This window comes from Anguilla rostrata, chromosome 14, assembly GCF_018555375.3.
Source record: "Anguilla rostrata isolate EN2019 chromosome 14, ASM1855537v3, whole genome shotgun sequence".
NCBI lineage: Eukaryota > Metazoa > Chordata > Actinopteri > Anguilliformes > Anguillidae > Anguilla > Anguilla rostrata.
In genome coordinates, this window is record NC_057946.1 from 14,737,558 (window position 1) to 14,759,425 (window position 21,868).

The following is a 21,868-nucleotide window of genomic DNA, read 5'->3' on the forward strand; positions in this document are numbered from 1 at the left end:
CAGTTATGAATCATGTGATGGAGAGAACATGAATCAAAGCTTTCTTTGCAAGGTTTCATTTCAAAAGTAAAAGACAGACAGATTTGTTCCTCTGGAAATCAACTGCTTGGGATTGTAACTTCTGAGTGTTAAGCATTAGTATGCAAGAGATGCGATGCGTCAGTGAGGTGAGAAACACTATTTCGGTTACAGTGCCCTCCTCTCTGCTTTAAGCTGTGTCCCTGAAATAGCCTTCTGTAAGCTCTTGTCATAACTCTCTATTTGCTTCCAATATGGTTATGCAACTTAGTGCAACTTTATCTTTGAGCATGTATGGGGATGTTTTCTAATAATATTATGATCACAGATATTTATTTTCTGGATGCATATCTGTTATCCTTGTAAAGTTCATCCTTTTATGTATGAGTCAATTATTTCTGTGTGTTTCATTTTAAGCAGTTGACTGTTTTTTTCCTTTTCAAAGAACAACCAATTAACTGGTATAGTAACATTATATACATTAGATTTTCTATAGTAACATTATATACATTAGAAATACACGTTGTCTACACTTACTGCACTTACATGATTGCATATTTGCTGTTAGCATTTCTCTGATAAAATAACAGGAGATATAAAATGATAAAATCATTTAAATAATTTAAAATAATGCACTTGAGTGTTGAAGTGCATATTGTACTGAAACTTCAGCATTATGTGCTCATGGTATATTGCAGATATATATTTGATATTTATTTATTTATTTATATATTTATAAGGAGCGTTGTATTTTTATTCAGTAAGTTTGTCATTCTTTACAATCCGTGTGTGTATATGTGTATGTGTACATGTATGCGTGTATGCATATGTATGCGTAATGTGAGTGCACATATATCAGGCCAGTGGAGACTAAAATGAAAGATATAACTGTTTCAGTGACGGATGGTGAACACACTACTCCAGAGATGGATTTTGTCATCTTCCTCTTAGCTGACCCTCAGCAGCCACCTGTCTTCCGAATCCTGCACTCAGTGCTAGAGGTGCACCCGGGGAGCAGAGCTGCTGTTAGTAAGGCTTAAACCTCCCACCTCTATCAAATTGCACTGTGTTCTGGGATTTCATCATGCAATAGCTGTTTTACAGTGGCTTAATATTCCACTGCACCAATGTGTCTCAAAATATGCCTCCACAACCAGTTGACTTCAGTGTTTTGACCATTTTATTAATTCCCTAGTCAGACTGAAGTTGCTCATAATGATCCATATCATAAATCATTTTGAGTGGGTTCCCCTGCTGTGTATCCAGTAAAAGTACCATGTTTAATGTGGTGCACCCTATGGTTTGGATAAATTCTAAACCTTGCTAGTGGTTTCTGAGGCTAATGCATATGTATGTGAGTATCACCCTGGGAAGAAGGGTTTTTGGAGTGTGCACGTTCTCCAATTGGGCATTTCAGTTGTTGAGATAAACTGAGAACATATGATAGTAAGTGATACAGATAAATAATCGTAATAATCTAAGTCTGTCATTTTCTCTCAAACCATTGTGTTCTATCATATCTATTGTGGAGGTGAGCAACAGCTGGCAGTCACTGATGGAGATACAGCTCTGGATGAGCTGGAGTTCAAGCTGGTAGAAGCTCCTTTACGTGGACTCCTTTGGAAACTAGATGGTGGCACGGAGAGAGAAATGCTGATTGGTAAGCAACTGGGGGACATTCGGCACAATGTCAGTGTGATTCAGAAGGAGACAGTGAAAAGATGTTCTTGCTTAATTGTTCACAGGTGACACGTTCACCTTCAGTGACATCACAGAGAACACACTACAGTATGAGCGTGTAGGAGGAGCCACCACGGGAGACTTAATGCTGTTCTCTGTGACTGATGGTGCCTCCGTGGCCACAGCTACGGTGCAAGTGCTAGCGTCAGAGCTGAGGGGCGATGGGCCCCAGCTGGACCCGCATGCCCACCTGTCCGTAGAGGTGCCTGAAAAGAGCAGCATCACCCTCAGACGCACACATCTGGCATACGTGGTGAGTGCTCAGGAATCAATACATGACAGCGCTAGGAGTAACAGCGCTGGTAGTCATTCATCTCCCTGGTTGTCGGAGCTTCATAATGTTTCTTCACCCTGACGAGTGCCTAGAGTTCACTGAATAAAATAAGATTGTGCATGGAAAGTGTGGTAAGACCAAGCATTCATAAATCTGCATGGTGCACACTTGCCACGTTGCATCACTTATTAAAGTTGGAGCGATTTTAATATTGTTTCAACCCGCACTCATATATCATATATTATACAGTATATTGAAAGTAATAAGGACACAAGGAGGCATGATAATTTATGTGGGACATTGTTGCTACAGTAGTCAAATTCTGATACTTGATTTATGGGACATTGGGCTCCTGCAGGATGATGATTCCCCAGATGACATGATCAGGATACAGCTGGTGTCTGTACCCATGTATGGCACTCTGAACCGGACCACTCCCTCATCACATCTGGAGGAGCTGAGAGAGCTCTCAGTATTCACCATGGATGACATCAACTGCCACAGGATACGGTACAGTGCCTCAGCAACGCGGGTGATTGAAAACCAAGCTGGTAAAAGTCATGTTCCATACATCTCTAACACCACCATTATGGCCACAGTGGGCACAGGAGGCAGTATGCATTGGATGTTAGGAAGCCAGAAAGCAGGAGGTTGTATGATCAAATACCAGATTAAGCATTGCTGTTATACACTCCTGAGCATGTTATACAATGTTATTTGCATTAGTAAAGACCCAGCTGAACAGATGGAGTATACGTCATCAAATTTGCTCTGGGTGTGGGTATCTTCTGAGCAAATCAATAGTATGATGGTTTCCTTATCTGTTCATTTATAAAAGTTCTGCTTTTTCCTCCTCAGACTGTTTCCATATTTGCTGCTCCATTTTCATCATGCTCATGTTTTATATCAAATTGACTTTGAGTCTCATCTAGATTTTATGGTTGAGGGACATTTGCAGACTGGAAATTTAACGCATTGAATGGAAGTTCTTCAAAGTTTTCTTTCTCAACAATTTAGTGTTCTAGAGAGGGGTTTTAATGAAAATAAAATTGAACACTAATCGTTTTTTCTTCATAATGCACTATTTGTTTGCTTTATTGCTCTTTTGGATTCAACTTATACAGTAATAAAGAGGAGAAAACCACTCCAAGAAAGTAACTTACTGTTATTCTTGCATCAGTCTAGAATTCAGTTGACATTGTAGTTTCACCAACATGGGGATGTTATGAGAATATGTTATGTTTTTTTCCCCCTCATCGGTCACTTTTATGACATTCGATTCCATCGCTGACTGCAAATACTGCATTGTAAAACACTGTAATATACTACAAGCGTGACACTGCAAAATCAGTTGTATGCTCCTGTTACCCTTCTTGTTGGTGACACACAAGGAAACTTCATAAGAATATAACATTGAAGGAGGATTAATTAATTCTCAACTCCTATGCTCTGCACTCTCAGCATCATGCTAAATGCTTTATTATCATGTAAGGTGAACGCTAATGAGAAGATAAAGTTTTTATTAGAGTTTTATTATGAAAAAAAACAGAACCCACTCACTTTTGTCTGTATGTTTAGGTATACTGCTCCCTCTGAGGTCGCTAGTCTGCCAGTCAGAGATATGTTCCACTTCACTGTCTACAACCAGAGGAATAATAGCCTTGACAACCAGATCTTCACCATCACTATCACCTCTGCACAGAAACAGCCCCAAGGCGTAATGCTGCACAGTTTGTTCAAGGTAGAGGGTGCTACAATTAAACTGTCCTTCTTGTCCCTTTTTGTCAATGTGATAGCTCAAAAATGCCTGCTGGGTCATTTGGTCTGCTGTCAGCAAAATTAGAAATGATCTTGGAGAAAGTATGTGACCAGAGTCAGTTCTATATCTGGGGGCTATGGTTGGCTTGTGTTTTATATTGCATAAATTGATGAATTCATTAGTATATGTATTTTTATTATTGTATTACAATTGGCTACAATATAATACTAACTTTGTGTTGCAGGTGCAAGAAGGGGGCAGAGTTAAGCTGTCAGTCAGTAACATCACACTAAGACACTCAAACACGGCCATGGAGGACTGGCTGGTGCGGCTTGCAAGCCCACCCAAATATGGCTTCATTGAGAACACAAGAGAAGGTGAGTCATAGGCATGCTGGCACAGGCAGGCACATAAGCAGCTTATTTCACACTGGGGATTTGTACTTTACATGTCATGTTTCAACTTCTCTTAAAGGTCAGAAGCATTGACAGAAGCTTGCCTATGGTGTTCACAGATCTCTCATTTCTATTTCTTTCAGAAGAAAAAATAGACAAATAAAGTTATGAGAACAGAAGGGCTGTATGACTTTATCATTACAATGGAGCTCTGTGTGACAGCTAAATATCTCTATTAATCTCACAGGGAAAACAGCTGGGAGAAACACATATTTCAACAGCTATAGCTAGAAAGCCCATACTCATGATAAATGTGCCATCCTGTCCACAGCATTGAGCATTTGAGTTCTTCAATCACTCCATGATTACTGTTTCCATGGTGTTTGTAGCTGGGGTATCAGGCAGGGCACGAGTCATCAGCCCCGGTGTCCCATTCCCTATGGATGACCTGGCATCTGATCGCATTTTCTACGTTCCGAACATCAACCTCTCCGCTGCCCACTGCCAGGATGAGCTGAGCTTCAACATCAGTGATGGGTCTACTCAGACAGATGTTTTCCTCATTAATATTGACATCCAGGTGAAGCTGGCACACCTGGGAATCTCATCTCTTTGGTTAATTATGAAGGGATCTTTGCTTTCAGGAAATCATTGGAAAATAATCTGCCAAAAGCTGTTAATTTCACTAGTTTATTATGACGTATAAAGAGCAGTATAAATAAACATACACATTGCTGCTGTCAGTTTGCATATCTTTCTGTGACTGTCCAAGTTTGCCTTACCACACTGATCTCCATTATTGCTTTGCTGCATACTTAATTTCCTGTTATAACCCTCTTGTAAAGAGGTACAAAGTCAATTCATTCACCTGTTTTACAGAAGACGACAGACAGGGCTCCAGTGATTCCAGTGAATAACACCCGCTCGGAGAGTTTCATCACCAAATACTTTCTGAACATGATGGATCCAGGCAATTCAAAGAGTGAGATCCTCCTTGCGCCCACTGAGAGGCCAACCTATGGTATGTGCTCAAAATGTGTCACTGCCTTATATCAACACTTTAGCACAAAACAGTGTATCCATCTATTGATTTAATAAAGCCCCGAGTCTAGCTGTCAGAAGTTGCTGATGGATGTTTGTGTGTGGAATCATGGCATACTATTCATCTAGTGCAGTACATTGTAGGCTTAAAGGACAATGCTGAAATAATAAGCGTGTTCAACAAACTCGGATTGATTTGTGTTGGTGGCACAGGGTGTGGGCAGCACTCACTTGTAATGCAGAATGTGGTCTGTTGCAGTGACAATTAGTTTTGATTTAGAGGGTCCCACACTCACCCCTGGGATCTTTGCCCTGTCCCATTTAGTGGTGCTGAACAGAGGACTGGTGCTGCATGAGAGCTCTGTGAGGAAGATCAGCACCCTCCAGCTCTCTGTCACCAATCAGGATGGAGCACCAAGGGACCTGGTGTACCGCATTACCAAGCAGACCCAGCTGGGACACTTGGAGCATACTACCTCACCAGGTACAGTACAGTTGCATGCACACACACACCCAGAATAATGTACAATATAATAAGCTTTATTTTGAAAAGCTAGCCTGTTTTGAAGTTATTTTATATTCAGTAAAATAAAATATGTTCTTGGGCCCTTGTAGTATGAACCGTTTCAGTTGAAAACATGAATGTAATTGTTTGCACTTCTAACACAATCTCATGTTTTAGACATATCAGTTCAAATGAAATGTGTAAAAAACTACCTTCAAAATGCCATCTTGGATGTGGGACACCGTAGTGAAATTACACATGTCCTTTAGTGCATTTTCATATTACATCAGTTATTCTGGAAAAAGTCTAAGTTGACGGTGATGTTGCAGTAGTAATTCTTGATATTTACTCAGCTACTTTCCACATGTCAAACATCCCCCAAAACTGTTAGCTCACCTCACTCCGTCTCTTTCTTGTGCAGAGCTGGAAAATCCAGGTTCGGAAAGCAAAAGTCCTCCTCAGCATTTTGTTCCAGTCACCCATAATTTGCTTATTAGTACAATTCTTCAGCCAGGAGATACAACTAATTAGTGAGATCAGCTGTGTTAGCTCATGGGTGGAAGAAACACATGGCAGGACTTTTACGTTCTGACCCCTGGACTTTCCTCCCCTGCTGCTGTGATGCTGTGTTCCTGGAGCTGTGCATTTTTTAAATTGCTTGTGCTCCATGCACTCTGCAGCACCACTCAATATTTAATCTCAGGAGCACCATTTAAAAAATATACTGTGAAAAATAGAACCAGACATATATTTTACAGATTTCTTTCATCTTCCCCCACTGATCTTCATTTCCAGGTAAAAGCATATGGAGGAAATGCAGCTTCATGTCCTTGATTTACTCAGTGTGGAGTGTGTTCTGGAGAATGGACCATGTTGTCTAACTGTGTTTCAGGGACACGCATTCGTAGTTTCACACAGGCTGACCTTGCATCCGGCAGCATCCAGTACGTCCATACCAGTGAGGAGGAGAGACCTTCAGACAGCTTCACCTTCACTGTGTCCGATGGGGTCAATGAGGTACAGGAGCAATGCACAGTTCACATCCATACTGATGATGAGAACGAAATGCCCCATTTAAAACTGTACATATCACCCTTAGCAGAGAGAATCAGTCTTCTTTAAAAATTCCCTTTGGGTTGTGTGAGATTGTATCTATTTCCCTGGGAATTATTTGCAATGACCTTGTGACCCTCTCCAGAAAATAAAATGCATTGCCACCCTCTTTTCAATTAGTATTTTAATGATAGCTGTAAGGTACCGCTGTGCATTTTACTGTCAAACGAACTGTCTGGCCTTCAACAATAAAATCCACTGCATTCCTTATGACACATGTACTCATAGTGAAGTGAACAATTGCTGTTGTTAGTATTTTAAATTGATATATTTCAATAGACCAGAGGAACTTGTGGGTCCTCTCCCAGACGAAAGAGAAAAAGGCCTCAAGAAATAAAGCTGACATGCTGAATTGGTATCCTGCTTAAGCTATATAGTGGATCCTGCAGGAAGGAGTCAATTTACATCCCCCTTGTGCCACAGAATGAAACAGGAGAGCTAGTCAGGCACTGATAAACTGGCTTAACAACAGGATAACTGGCTGACCTAATGAGTGCATGTATGCAAGCCAGGGACGTTTGTCAATGTATAGTGGAGCAACACCATTCACAGATCGCTGTTCACCGTGTTACCCAGATCTCTCAGACTTTCCACATTGCCATGCGGCCTGTGGGCGACTCCCTGCCGATACTGCAGGTTCTGGGGATGAGTGTGTCGCAAGGGATGAGGAAGACTCTCTCTGAGACTGAGCTCAAGGTCACTGATGCAGACAGTGAGGTAAAGCCCTGGCACATGAAGTACACATTACCCCAGGTGCTGTAGTGCTTTGGGTTACCCCAGGTGCTGTAGTGCTTTGGGTTACCCCAGGTGCTGTAGTGCTTTGGATTACCCCCGGTGATTTTGATTTAGTTGTAGTTTGTAGTTTGATTTAGATTTAGTTTAGTTTAGCTATAAGCATTTCAAAATGATCCATTTGCATTTGTGCCACAGCTAACCACCACTTCCCCATACACCAACTGAACTCAGGTTTTGGCACAGATAGTATAGTTTAATTTAAATATGGAGTCTTTTCCTTTGTTGGTTGATCTGACAAGGCTGTGACTGTCTCTTGCTTTTTTGCGCCCATGATCACAATCCCAGGAGGGGTCCATCATCTTCAGCATTACCCAGACCCCTCGACACGGCTCCATTCAGAAGGTCACCAACGGTTACAGTCGTGTTGACGCTTTCACCATGGAGGATATCTACCACAGCCGCATAAGTTATCAACATGACGGCAGCAACTCCCTCACAGACCAGTTCTCTTTCACTGTGACTGACGGCACTAATCTGCTTTTCATGTTGGAGGAGGGAGAGGAGGAGGTGAGCAGGACCACTGGACAGGATCAATGAGCAGGACAAAGAATCATTATAAAGCTAATAGTATTTATAGGATAAATATGGTTCAACTATTCAACACACTAACAGTCCTCGTATGAGTACGTAGGAATAGCCTAATCTGAACCACATTGCTGAAGTAGGTATGTATTTTGTATTTTGGGGAAAATATTCTCTTCTTCTCTGTTCATTCTCTTCTTGTGAGCAGAATGATTGGGAGCCTGAGTGAGCTTTGCAGTCACACACTGAAGCCTTCACGAGTACTGAGGACGAAAGTCTGTGAATATCCTGTAATATTAGTTGTCTGTCAATCTCTCTTTATGTGCTAATTGGGGACAAGCTGTCACACTGGGCTCTGTACCTCTGTCTCTTTGTGGTCAAAGCTTATTTGCTGACAGTGATTGCTCTGGGGAGTCGATGGGCGGCACTGAGTCTGTTCTGTGATGTCCGGAAACTTCCATTATTGCAGCTTGTCATTGAAGCTGTCTGATATCACGCAGTGACCCTGTAACCGCATGAACTGCAGCCGTTTTGAAAAACAGAAGGGTCTAAGTGCCATTTGGCTGAAAGAACTGCGTTCAGATATACAGTGTTTGCTCTGTAATGTATAGCCCTTGTTTGTTCTTTGTACTGTAGATTGTGACTGCTGCTCCTCAGAAATTTAAGATTGACATTCTTCCAGTTGATGATGGCATCCCTCGTATTGTCATTAATTTGGGCCTGCAGTGGCTTGAGTATATTGACAATAAGGTAACTAGATTAATGGTATCCAATATGTTATAATGCATTTAGTGCTGTTCCCCCTTCTCTCTCTTCAGGGGATACGTTTAACAGTACATGCAGTAGCAGTACAAATATACTGAGTGCCCAGTTTAATCACTGACTGCTAAGATGCATGCCAGTTAACATTTTAAATGTCTCTGTTGTGCAGTAACTTAGAAGAGCAGCCAGACTGAATTAGCATATATGAATGAAATGAGATTTTAGAAAGTTATGAATGGCTGGAGGGCAACAGAAGTGAACTGATATTAGCATGCTAATCTGTGATTTTCTTCAGGAACATCTGTGTTTGCAGGTTGGCAACTGACCCAAAAATCAGTAACAGTATCAGGGGAATAGCCTTCCTTGTCTTCTTATCGCAGTACATTCACAGCAATTGAATGAATAGTATGACAATATCAGCGGTTCTTTTGTGAAACTATGTGTCCCTCTACTGGACAGTTACTGTATAATAGTAGTCTAGGCGTTCACAGGAAATGTTATTCTGTAGCAAGGGATTCATTTGTGCTGTTTTTCTATTTCAGGCCACCAATCTGATCTCAAAGGAGGAGCTTCTCACGATGGACACAGACACAGAAGATGGATTTCTGGTCTATGAGGTTACAGTTGGGCCGAAGCACGGCTCTCTGGAAACCAGGCTCAAACCAGGCACTCCCATCTCCACTTTCACTCAAGGTATGCCTGATGTTAAAACAAAACTGTTAAAAGCAGGACTAGGGAACACACATGCTACCCCGAGACAGCATTGTGGGTTATCAGTGAGAGCCTGTCTACATATTAAAAAATCTTTGAATAATATGCTTGAGAATGAAAGAATAAAGTAAGTGCTGTAAATATTTCAGATTTGGCCTTGAGTGTAAACGACAGCTTGTTAAAAAGCATCATCTGTAATCATACTGTTTTCACTCTTTTCCAAAAATCTGAGATGAGCCACACTAAATGAACTCTGCCGCACCTGACATTTGGAAATGTAGGAGTGACATTGAATGTTCAGTGACATTAAACAGTATGTGTGCATGAGCTTTATACTGTTCCTTTCCATCTGCTTTCTGGAGCTGACATTAACCAAAGGCTGATTCGCTATGTCCTGGATGAGGAGAATTCCCAAGAAACCATGGACAATTTCAAATTTCTGGTGAAAGATGATAAGCCCAATGTTGTCACTGACGTTTTCCACATCCAGTGGTCATTCATCAGCTTTGAACACACAAGGTTGGTATGTCTTTACCTGCATTATACCCACACACTTTGAATATAAACAGGTTTGGTGACATTTTAACTGGGGGATTTTTATTTGGAATACAGAGGGTTTTGTTTTTACACTGTTAGAATATGCATGTCCTACTGAATACTATACTGCTGACTGTATCGTGTGCAATATACTGTATTTAGGATTTTCATTATATTTAGAATTATTATCGTTCCCAGCATCTGTTTTGAAAATTGAATTAATAAGACTGTTTGTGCTGTGTGGTTCTGCATAGCGTGTTTCTTAAATTTGAAATGCCATATCTGGTCTGTTTTAATGGGATTCTCTGATATACGAGCGTTTCCTGAAAAGGCAATGAAGTTACTTGCATCACTTCTCAGTTACAATGTTAGCGAGGAAGCTGGCACAGTGACCGTGAGAATGAAGAGGACAGGCAGCCTCAAACACCATGCCACAGTGCAGTGCCACACTGAGCAGGACACTGCCACTTCTAGCTCCAGCTCCAGCTCCAGGCCTGGACAGCGGGACTATGTGGAATACACAGGACAGGTAGAGCACATCCTCACAGTGCTGCCTCCTTACAGACCTCACTGGCCTTACAGCCTCCTGCAGGAATGTTATTGAAATTATTATGAGAAACTGTCATCATAACCCTTATTATTAATTATTATTTTTATCTGATTCCATTTTGATTGAGGTCACATGACAAGCATTTCATTACTAAGTTCTAGAAGGCCAGGGGAATTGCAATGGCCTGGAGATTCCTCACTGGATGTATTAATATCTGAAAATGAAGCCTCTGCATTACAAATAATTACTTTGTGTGCACTATTCATAATATTCCTGTGTGATCCTGCTATTCATAAACAAACTACCTTGCTTTGGAAGTGGCACCGCTTTGAGAGATTATTCATAAAAGAGATGTTAATTTAAGGTTTTTCCCTGCTATCTCAGGTACAGTTTGATGAGAATGAGGACAGCAAGATGTGCACCATTGTGATCAATGATGACCAAGTATTTGAGAATACTGAGAGTTTCATCCTGGAGTTGAGCATGCCTGTCCACACCCTCCTGGGCTTGGTGGCTCATGCTGAAGTCAACATCTTTGATCCAGAGGATGAGCCCACACTGCAGTTTGATAATACAATCTATCATGTCAAAGAGAGTGCTGGCATCCTCCTTGTTCCCATAGAAAGGAAAGGTGGGTATGGCTGCAAGGGCTTATAGAGTTAGTATGCAAGTGGGCTTAAATGACCCAAACATGAAAGCGCAAAATGTTTTTTAATGGTTAATTTTTTATTGTCTTGCGTCCATACCCCTCCATTTTCTAAGCATTCTGAAAGGATAGTTATTGCAAGCACAAATTGTAAAACCAGAAGGCTGCCACATGTTAATCGTGTTTAGACATGGTCTTGTGCTTGTATTCACAAGTTCTTGTATTGAAATTGTGTCCATGCCAGTGTAAACTGTGACTGGCAGTCACGCAAGACTTCACATGACTGGCCATAGTGCCACCCAGGGAGAGTTGGTTTAAGTCAGCTGGGTAGTCCATGTGTCACTGCACACCAACAATGGCCAATTGATTAATCTGTGTTTAAGTACACAGTGACTGCTTGACTTTGAAGTAAAAATAAGTGGCGACAGGCTTCAAGAGAAGCCAAATTAAAAGGATAATAAAAATTTGGGTTTAATTTATTCAAAATTTTTTCACTGTCCAACACTAGAATTTATTAGGAGCTAGAGTTGAAAGAATTCTATGAACAATGATAGATAATTATAATATTTTGCGATTTTTTAGGTGTTCATGTCTTGACAAACGTGTGCTTTGTCCCTCTCAGGTGACACCAGCGCCATGGTGTCTGTCCTCTGCTACACTGTCCCCAAGTCTGCCCAGGGCAGCAGTCTTCTCTCCTCAGAGGCCGGCTCTGATTTCTATACCCGTGGGGCAAGTGGCGAGAGTCGGGTGGAGTTCGGACCTGGGTCAAGTGTGTCCACCTGTGACGTGAGTCTGATCGATGACAGCGAGTACGAGCCATCTGAGGAGTTTGAGCTGGTCCTGTCAGACCCGTCTGATAATGCCCGCATCGGGGACGTGGCTGTCGCCAGCGTAGTGATTGACGGCCCCAACGATGCCTCAGCAGTATTCCTTGGCAGTGCTTCCTTTACATACAAGGAGGATGCAGGTGTGCTAAACAGACAAGTGCTAGCCTTGATTATTTTATCCTCCTAACCAGTGACTTGAATGGCATGGCTTTTGGACACTGGAAAACATCTGTTAAATGTGATTCATAAGTATTTGTTCAATTAGGCACCATTGAGATCCCAGTGCTGAGGCAGGGAAGTGACCTTAGCTCCGTGTCCTCTGTGTGGTGTGCCACCCGGCCCTCTGACCCCCCCTCAGCCACGCCCGGCGTAGACTACATCCCCAGCTCCAAGAAGGTGGAGTTCAAACCTGGCATGACAGCAGAGGTGAGACAGCACATTCATATCACTTTATGACAAACAGTCTTTTAGATCTGCTTTGTGGGGGATCACACACAAATTGTACATCTATCCAGTAAGTGCCCAGATATCCCTTGTGTGTTCTTTCAGGTATCTGTTTATATAGCTACAGAAAGCTACACGCATGTGTTCTCTAAAAACGTGTTTCTGTTGGATTTATAGACCTGCAGTTTGACTATTGTGGATGACATCCACAGTCCGACCATCGAGGGGATGGAATCCTTTGTGGTCTTTCTCAGCTCGGCACAGGGGGCTCTGCTCACTGAACCTTTTGAGGCATCAGTCATCATCACTGATACTTCCCTGGACAGTATGTCACAAAGTCGTCAATTTTATGCTTTCGCTTTTTTGGGCAGCAGTATTTAGGCTTGACTATAGTTCATCTGTGCCGTACATTTCACATGGGTGTGGTTGATGTTTCACAGAGGGTCACCTAGGGGTATGGTGTGCATGTTTTTCCAGTTCCCAGCATGCAGTTTGAGAAGAAAATGTACTCGGTGAAAGAGAATGTCGGAGTCCTGCACATTCCCATCATCCGCACAGGAGATCTGACCCTCTCGTCATCTGTCCGGTGCTACACCCAGGCTATGTCTGGTACCATGGTGGAGGACTTTGAGGAGAGAAGAAACACTGATGATTCACGCATCAACTTCAACATGGGAGAAGCGGTAGGTAACCTCTCATCAATTGTTAGCAATGCGATTTAACATCCTCTATATATCTTACGCTTTAATGCAGGGTTGTATGAATTTCATTTATAAAACGTATACATTCTTGATGTATATGCTTGCTGATGCCTTTGCAGATAAAGAACTGCACTATCCAGATCAATGATGACTCTGTTTTTGAACCTGAGGAGGAGTTCCAGGTACATTTAGGGACCCCCCGTGGGGACCACTGGAGTGGAGCTGTAGTTGGGAAGAATGACGTTACCACTGTCATCATCACCAATGATGAGGATGGTATGTAATAGGGTTGATCTCTTTCCAACATGATATGAGAGAATGGGTCTCATTTATCTTTGAGTACCTGTTTTTGTTACTAGTGATGAACAAACCATAATAATTAAACCACTTTTTCAGGATAATGTATTTACTTGCTCAATATACTGCAAGATTAATGCATGTCTGTTTAGAGGATTTCTTTTACTTTTATAAGAACTCTTCCTTGTCTGCTGGATATGTCTTGAAACAAGCTTGTATCATCCTCCTCCTCAAGAAACCTACTCGTGACACCTCTATCATCCAGAAATATTGTCCTATCTCTCTTTTTCTCTTTGTTCCAAAACTAGTGCACATGCTCTTTTCAACTAACTCTCTCATTTTCTCTCACAAAATGACCTGCTAGACCCTCAGTATATCTTCATGACAGATCACTCAACAAGCACAGCTCTCTTTACAGTCAGGAAGGTGCTACACACACTAGCCAGATCTCTCTGTTTTGCTACCTTTGGTGCTTTGCACCCTCCCCTCTCATTCCTGCACTTCCAGATGTTCTGCCCCCTTGATGGTGGAATGAGCTTTCCATTGAGAGCAAGACAGTAGAAACCCAACCCATCTTCTGACTCAAACTGAAGACCCACCTCTTCAGAGACTGCACTTGCCACCCCTAACCCTTTATCTGTTTCTTTCTATTTGGATCACCCTTTGGATAATGCATAGTTGTGTAATATAGGTTGTCTCTATAGTGGTATTTACCTTTGTTCATAGTACTAATTGTTGGTTTGTTTGGATCCTGTCCCTGTGCTTAAGCACCTACGATTGAGTTTGAGAAAGCCAAGTACAAGGTGAGGGAGCCTCAGGGTGCAGAAGGAATTGAGGTGCTGAGCATCAAAGTGATTCGTCGGGGAGACAGGAACCGAACCTCCAAAGTTCGCTGCAGCACCAGAGATGGCTCCGCTCAGTCTGGCGTGGACTACAACCCCAAGAACAGAGTGCTAAATTTCAGCCCAGGTAAGGGATTCACTCTTCTGGTCTAAGTAATCTATTGTACTGTTTCATTTTCTCATATGTAGCCAAGCTTAACATTACATTACATTACATTACAGGCATTTGGCAGACGCTCTTATCCAGAGCGACGTACAACAAAGTGTATAACCATACCCAGGAACAAGTATGACGAAACCCCTAGAGAGAAGTACCGGTCCAAGTACAGGGAACAACCGCATAGTTCAACCTGGACCCTGGTGGTTAAACTGATTAACACTAACAACGAGAACGGCAACAACGCAATCTATGGAAAAATAAAAATAAATAAAGATACAAGTAGTCGTTAAGACTGGCGCATCAACTAAGTCACCTATTAAACAGCTGCCTAGTTACAACCCTAAGTTTAGTCATTTACAGGGGGAAGGGATGGGGAGAGGTGCAGCCTGAAGAGTGGGTCTTCAGTCGTCGTTTGAAATGGGTCACAGTCTCAGCTGTTCTGACCTCCACAGGGAGGTCATTCCACCATCGTGGGGCCAGAACAGAGGAGACGTGTTCTGGAAGGCAGGTGCGAAGAGGGGGAGGTGCTAGGCGTCCTGAGGTAGCAGAACGGAGGGATCTGGCTGGCATGTAGGTTTGAATATCTTTGTAAGGTATGCTGGGCTGATCCTTGACTGCCTGGTATGCTAGAACCAATGTTTTGAATTTGATGCGAGCTATAACAGGCAGCCAGTGGAGGGTAGTGAGCAGGGGAGTTACGTGGGAGTGTCTGGGTAGGTTGAAGACCAGACGAGCCGCAGCATTCTGAATGAGCTGCAGGGGTCTGGTGGCAGATGCCGGTAGTCCAGCCAGAAGAGAGTTGCAGTAGTCCAGGCGACTATTTAAAATAATTATACCATCTCAGCTTAACAATTGCTTGCATCATTCTTAACTTTTTGTTTGGTAATATATATTTAATACATAATTTACAAGAATACGTGTGTGTATTTATATATAAATGTATATGGATATTAATAAATAGAAAAGATTTAGATATAATATTTTAATTAAGGCATATATTCAATCAACTCTAATTTTCCAAACGAAATAATTTGTCGAAAGGTAAGGACAAGTTTCGACTGAATGCAGGCCAGATGTATGATTGAAAAATGGCCTGATAAATCTAAGCACATTTCTCTATATCTGTATTGAAGGTATGGACCATATCCTCTTCAAAGTTGAGATCCTGTCCAATGAAATGCGGGGATGGCATGAATCGTTCTCATTGGTACTTGGCCCTGATGAGCCAGTGGACGCGGTGCTTGGAGAAATCACAATGGCAACAGTGACAATCATGGATCAAGAAGCTGCAGGAATCCGTGTCCTCCCTGCCCCACCTATTGTAAGGCCTAAACCGAATGTATAATTTAAATTAATTATGATTATTATTGCAAATGATCTATGCTGTTGTTGTCACATATATTAGTGAAAACATTTAAAAATCAGGACATTTTAATTAAATTTTCTTTTCTCTATGATGAAGATAATTTCTCTGTGATGGAAATAATTCTCTGTGATGGTATAATTATTTTAAATAAAGTGATAATAATGCTTTAATAAGGCATTTAAACCAATTCATGTTTATTATAAGAAGTGCATATCAATGAAACGTTTAATGTGCTACTTACAGGTGGTATCTTTGTCTGATTATGACTATGTCGAAGAGGCTTCAAACGAAGGAAGTAAGAAGTCCCCTTCTCCTGGTTACCCACTGGTCTGTGTGACCCCCTGTGACCCCCACTACCCTAAATACTCTATGCTGAGGGCACGATGTGAAGGGGCAGGCATTAACCAGTCCTCTGTTCGTTTCGGCTGGGAGGTGGCAGCTCCCACAGATACCAGTGGTGCCAGATCCCCATTTGAGATGCTGACAGACATCACCCCTTTCACCAGGGTCAACCATAAGGTAGGCAAAGACCCCTACTGGGTAAATTCTGTTATAACCTGTGAATCCGTGCCTGTCTTACAGTAATAATTCCAGTGAAATTCCAGTGAAATATTTTACTGCAATGATTCTGGACTTATCCAAATGTCTGCAATCTTTACATCTTTGTGTGTGTGTGTTTGCGTGTCTGCACGCACGTGTGTGTGTGTTCGTAAATGTTGCAGGTGTTGGACAGCATCTACTTCAGTAGACGATTCCATGTGCGTTGTGTGGCTCAAGCCCCAGACAAAGCTGGCCACCTGGGCCCTCCCCTGAGAAGTAACACTGTTACCATTGGCTCAGAGGCCTCCATCTGCCACACCCCCATCGCCACAGGAACTACCCGTGGCTTCCAGGCACAGTCCTTCACTGCCACCCTCAAGTACCTGGATGTGAAGCACAAAGAGCACCCAAACAGGTGATCAAGGGGAGGGTGGGGAGATAACATGATCTGCCTCAGTCATGTCATTTATATAGTATAAACCTCAGATATACAAGACTTAGACTGACTGGTCAACCAAAGAGGGGATGAGCCCAGAAGTAGCATAAGAAATTAAAGTTCTATGTTGTCCAATACACAAATTATATTTGTTTTTGTCACTGGTTTAATAGAAGTGAGCATACAATATAAACATTTTACATAAATATAACTGGAAATAAATGTCCCCCTCTAGAGATATGTGTTGGGCCCATTTTAAATCAGCTAGTTGGAAGCAAAGTTCCAGAGAGTGTCTGAAAAAAAAAAAACATGTTTCCCTCTTGTGCACGAGTTTTAATGTGTTGCTTGACATTTCAATGAATACATTTGTTAATTAACTACAGAGTTCAAGTAGAGCTGGGTAGTTAGGAGCCACCTGCTCATTGACAGACCACTGTTGTCCTTTCAGAGTCTGCTGAATGAAAATTAAGCTTAATGGATCCTGTATTTCCTTTGCAGGATCCACATCTCAGTGCAGATCCCTCACCAGGATGGCATGCTTCCTCTGGTGTCCACAATGCCCTTGCAGAACCTGCACTTCCTTCTTTCAGAGTCTGTCTACCAGCAGCAGCATATCTGCTCTAACCTGGTCACCCTCAAAGACCTGCAGGGCATCTCTGGTGAGTGCAGAGGTCAATGACCAGTTGTCCCATTTCAGCAGTTTATACTGCTGCATTTATGTAAGATTTAGTAATTTATTCCTGTAATGTTGTGCAGTCAATGGATGCCAAATGTTAATTGTTTTCTTGACCATGTTTGTGCCACCTGATTACAAGCAAGGTGACCGTGAGCCAGTCCAGATGGATGAACTTTGCCCTGACCATGTTCCTCTACTACTGTCTCAGAGTCAGGCTTCCTGGACGATGTGCCCTTTGACGGTCTCTCCTTGGGCCCGGGGTATGACCGGCCATACCAGTTTACCCCAGGTGTGAGGGAACCCAGAACCATCCAGCTCTATAAACATCTCAACCTGAAGAGCTGCCTCTGGACCTTTGATGCCTACTATGATATGACCAAACTCATTGACGTTTGCGGGGGGTCTGTCACAGCTGACTTCCAGGTGCACCTCTCATACTTTCCCATCAGCTGGCATGTCTATGTCAAACCCAGCTACACCTGAGGACAATGGTCTGTGTTAACAGTGTAGAGGTGAAGGAAGTGAGCTTGGAACCGTTGTTGGCCAAATATACAGAAATGAGAAAATATCTAGATGTGTAAATGTATATTTTAAAAATAATAAATGAAGCTTCTGGACAGGGTGGGCACTCTGTAAAATGATCATATGGCTAAGCAGAAAATGTTTGCTGGGTATGTACATTTTCTGTATGTTCTGCACCCCTATAACACAGACTTTTAATTGTGAACTTTTGGAAGTTATGGCATAATAAATGAAGCTTCTGGACAGGGTGGGCACTCTGTAAAATGATCATATGGCTAAGCAGAAAATGTTTGCTGGGTATGTACATTTTCTGTATGTTCTGCAACCCTATAACACAGACTTTTAATTGTGAACTTTTGGAAGTTATGGCACTTAGTCCTGTCAGCCCTATGTGCCTTAATCACTTCTCCAAGCTGTTGCTGGGTGAAATAGAATCATTTTTATATAAGAAAGCACCTGTAAATTCAAGTACATATGGGATATTGTAATGTTTTATTGACATACTTTAAAGATTCAATTAACCAGATGCTTTGTGTAGATTTACATTTATTTTGGTTGTCATGACTGTCTGCCAGGTAAGCTTTGGTAAACTCAAAGGTAGACAGACCTGGCATTTGTATACAGGCCCTCCTATAATGCAAATCCCGGATGTTATTATGTTCTGTGACAGGTGCGAGACTCTGCGCAGTCCTTCCTCACTGTGCAAGTGCCACTCTACGTGTCTTATATATATGTGACTGCACCCCGTGGTTGGGCATCACTGGAGCACCACACTGAGATGGAATTTTCCTTCTTCTATGACACCGTGCTGTGGAGGACAGGTGGGACTTGGCAAACTCAGGGAATACACATTATTTTAATGCATAGAACTCTGGCCCTTGTTTATGTTTCCCTATATTAACCCTTTGAAGAGCAGGCTTTTTGGAATGTTTTTTTTTTTCAAAATTGTTCTAGAACTCCATTGGTTCCAGTTACCAGTTGTGATTGTCACATCAGCAATAGAATGTTCAGTTAAGAACATTCTAATCACCTATTTGTGATCTTACACCTTGAAGGGTTAACCTCAGTTTGGATAACGCCCATCCCATTATACAAATTGCTCTGTTTTCCAGTTGATTGAAAGCCAGGATGTTCTGTAAGCCAATGCTCTTGTTTACTTCCGTCTGGCAGGCATACAGACTGACAGTGTGCTGTCTGCTAGGTTACAAATCAGCAGAATCTACATCAGAGAGGATGGGAGGCTGGTGGTTGAATTTAAAACACATGCCAAATTCAGAGGTAAAATGCTGCAGCTGTGCAGTAAATGTCATATGAGAAATATTCAGCTTTGATGAATGTGATGCGTGATTTCTTTTTTTCAATCTGCAACTCTGACATCTGCTGCTGTGTTACTGGATTGATTGAGATTACTTTTCTGCTCATTCTCTTTTTGTAGATTAACTGAAAGGGCTTTTCAACTTAATGGGCCTTTCAACATGCCTTGTTTACTAGACCTCCTGCCTTTGTTCTTATGCTGTGTTACCTGACGGATTGAGATTGATTGTTTGTGCTCCAGGTCAGTTTGTCCCAGACCATAATACCCTTCCGGGTCACAAGTCCCACCTGGTGGCTCCTGATCACCTGGGAGGCATGGAATTTGACCTGCAACTGCTGTGGAGTGCACCGACCTTTGACACACCTGTCCAGCTGTGGAAGGCTACTAGCTCCTACAGCAGGTGCGCAGTTGTCCTGAAGCACCCAGAGCTGCTGTCTCTGTCACTGCCATGGTGTCCACAGTGGTGTAAATGGTGATGTCATGTGTTTCAGAAAGGACTACTCTGGGGAGTATACGGTGTTCCTGGTGCCCTGCACTGTGCAGCCTGCCCAGCCCTGGATCAATCCAGGAGACAAGCCCTTGTCCTGCACAGCACATACCCCAGAGAAGTATGTCACCTTCCTCCCCTTAAAAATTGCACTTATGAGCCTTTATGTGCAAGGAGAGTTTACACCAATGTTACACTTTATGGAGGAAAGGTTCTAGTCTTTTTGGAGATGGATAGTTCTCATTTCCAGGGCTCTACATATTCTACAAATATGTCACTTTTACTGCAAGCTGCATGTGTGAAAAATGTAATTGTTTAGAGCATGCATGTGTGAGTGGTGAATTCTGAACATGCGGATCATGCGTTCAAATTTTGTATGGAAAACCTGTACTTTATTGAACTGGTCTTGTAAAAACTGGCTGACAAAATGTATCAAATTGCAAGCTATTTGATACGTATCTATTTGAAGTGGTCCAGAAACCAATGGACCAGTTTATCCAAAAGTGTAATTGGAGTGCTGTTCTATGCCCCACTTTTCCAGGTTCCTGGTTCCCATCGCTTTCCAGCAGACAAACCGTCCAGTTCCTGTTGTGTACTCCTTGAACACTGAGTTTCAGCTCTGCAACAATGAAAAGGCCTTCTTATTGGACCCTGTCTCAGCACACATGTCAATGGCTGAGATGGACTACAAAGGAACCTTCTCTATTGGTAAATTTCCAGTCCCATATTTGGAAACAGTAGGATTATCTCATCCCTAGCTGATATCTGCCTTGTCTTTGAGCATGTACTGTATTTAATTCATTGTCAATATGAGAAAAGAGACATGCCATTTTTTGGAAAGAAGGCCGTCTGGATGCCTCAACCGATCATAGTGTGCTGTATATCAACCTGCATGTCTCAATTATGTACATGCACCTCACCCCTACCCAGAAGGGATATCTATTCATAATAGGCCTTGGCATTTCACATGTAGCATATATTTTCATCTATTATTTAGTGATTCAATCAGAATTTAATTCTCATTTAAGATAGTTGACATTCATTTACGCAAAAAAACCTGTTTATGTCTATTTGGCAGACTGCTGTTAGCATTTTCTTATTTTAGTCAAAGCCTAAAATATCCGTTCCTCTTTTCTGCAGGGCAAACGCTGTATGGCAGAGTGCTGTGGAACCCGGAGCAGAACCTAAACAGAGCCTACAAGCTCCACCTGGAGAAGGTGTACCTGTGCACTGGCAGGAATGGCTATGTGCCCTTCTTTGACCCCACGGGTACCCTGTACAACGAGGGCCCACAGTACGGCTGCATTCAGCCCAACAAGAACCTCAGGCACAGGTTCCTGCTGCTGGTATGGCTCACATGCTGTTACCTGTCTGAAACAGATGGAAACTGATAACTGGTTTGGTCACTTTTCATGACTGCACAGTAAAGTGCCAATGGTGGTGTTCACTGATTGCGAAACATGGTATATTGTACAGTACTGTTGTCACTGTTGAATTAGGAATTCTGAGTTGACATGCACGTCTTTCGGTTTTGGAAGGTGGTTGTGTATTGCAAAGACAATCAGCCTGGTGATTTGGTCTCCTTACCTGATTGGCATTACTCTATATTACGATACAATCTTAGAAAAAATATATGTAAACGTTCTGCAGAAATAATGAATGAAATGCTGTTTGAATGTCTCTCCTGCAGGATCGAAAGCAACCCGAAGTCTGTGACAGGTATTTCCATGATGTTCCATTTGAAGCGAGCTTTGCTTCTGACAATGCTGATCTACAGCCTATGACCCTGATGCCTGGAGTCGATGGATTTACCATGAAGGTTGATGCCCTTTATAAGGTAAGTAAATATCACTCCTTTTTACAGGTTTAAATCTGAACTGCAAATCA

The 21,868-nt window shown here is 42.2% G+C and overlaps 1 protein-coding gene across 1 annotated transcript in view; it reads left to right on the forward strand.

Annotated features, from left to right (window-relative positions):
• The window catches only part of LOC135239890 (extracellular matrix organizing protein FRAS1-like), an 82,599-nt gene that overhangs the window by 58,540 nt on the left and 2,191 nt on the right, over nt 1-21,868 (forward strand). Inside the window, exons 32-66 of the mRNA XM_064308892.1 lie at nt 916-1,047; nt 1,550-1,678; nt 1,764-2,011; nt 2,391-2,542; nt 3,611-3,773; nt 4,036-4,168; nt 4,576-4,766; nt 5,066-5,207; nt 5,553-5,711; nt 6,625-6,749; nt 7,422-7,562; nt 7,926-8,147; nt 8,799-8,912; nt 9,467-9,617; nt 9,998-10,154; nt 10,533-10,701; nt 11,107-11,353; nt 11,991-12,335; nt 12,461-12,621; nt 12,817-12,964; nt 13,117-13,322; nt 13,460-13,616; nt 14,406-14,606; nt 15,773-15,960; nt 16,249-16,524; nt 16,728-16,960; nt 17,480-17,640; nt 17,866-18,080; nt 18,850-19,000; nt 19,350-19,457; nt 19,735-19,894; nt 19,986-20,102; nt 20,523-20,689; nt 21,122-21,327; nt 21,672-21,818. Coding sequence (XP_064164962.1) covers nt 916-1,047; nt 1,550-1,678; nt 1,764-2,011; nt 2,391-2,542; nt 3,611-3,773; nt 4,036-4,168; nt 4,576-4,766; nt 5,066-5,207; nt 5,553-5,711; nt 6,625-6,749; nt 7,422-7,562; nt 7,926-8,147; nt 8,799-8,912; nt 9,467-9,617; nt 9,998-10,154; nt 10,533-10,701; nt 11,107-11,353; nt 11,991-12,335; nt 12,461-12,621; nt 12,817-12,964; nt 13,117-13,322; nt 13,460-13,616; nt 14,406-14,606; nt 15,773-15,960; nt 16,249-16,524; nt 16,728-16,960; nt 17,480-17,640; nt 17,866-18,080; nt 18,850-19,000; nt 19,350-19,457; nt 19,735-19,894; nt 19,986-20,102; nt 20,523-20,689; nt 21,122-21,327; nt 21,672-21,818 — 6,122 coding nt within the window. The remainder of the gene's footprint in view (nt 1-915; nt 1,048-1,549; nt 1,679-1,763; nt 2,012-2,390; nt 2,543-3,610; nt 3,774-4,035; nt 4,169-4,575; nt 4,767-5,065; nt 5,208-5,552; nt 5,712-6,624; nt 6,750-7,421; nt 7,563-7,925; nt 8,148-8,798; nt 8,913-9,466; nt 9,618-9,997; nt 10,155-10,532; nt 10,702-11,106; nt 11,354-11,990; nt 12,336-12,460; nt 12,622-12,816; nt 12,965-13,116; nt 13,323-13,459; nt 13,617-14,405; nt 14,607-15,772; nt 15,961-16,248; nt 16,525-16,727; nt 16,961-17,479; nt 17,641-17,865; nt 18,081-18,849; nt 19,001-19,349; nt 19,458-19,734; nt 19,895-19,985; nt 20,103-20,522; nt 20,690-21,121; nt 21,328-21,671; nt 21,819-21,868) is intronic.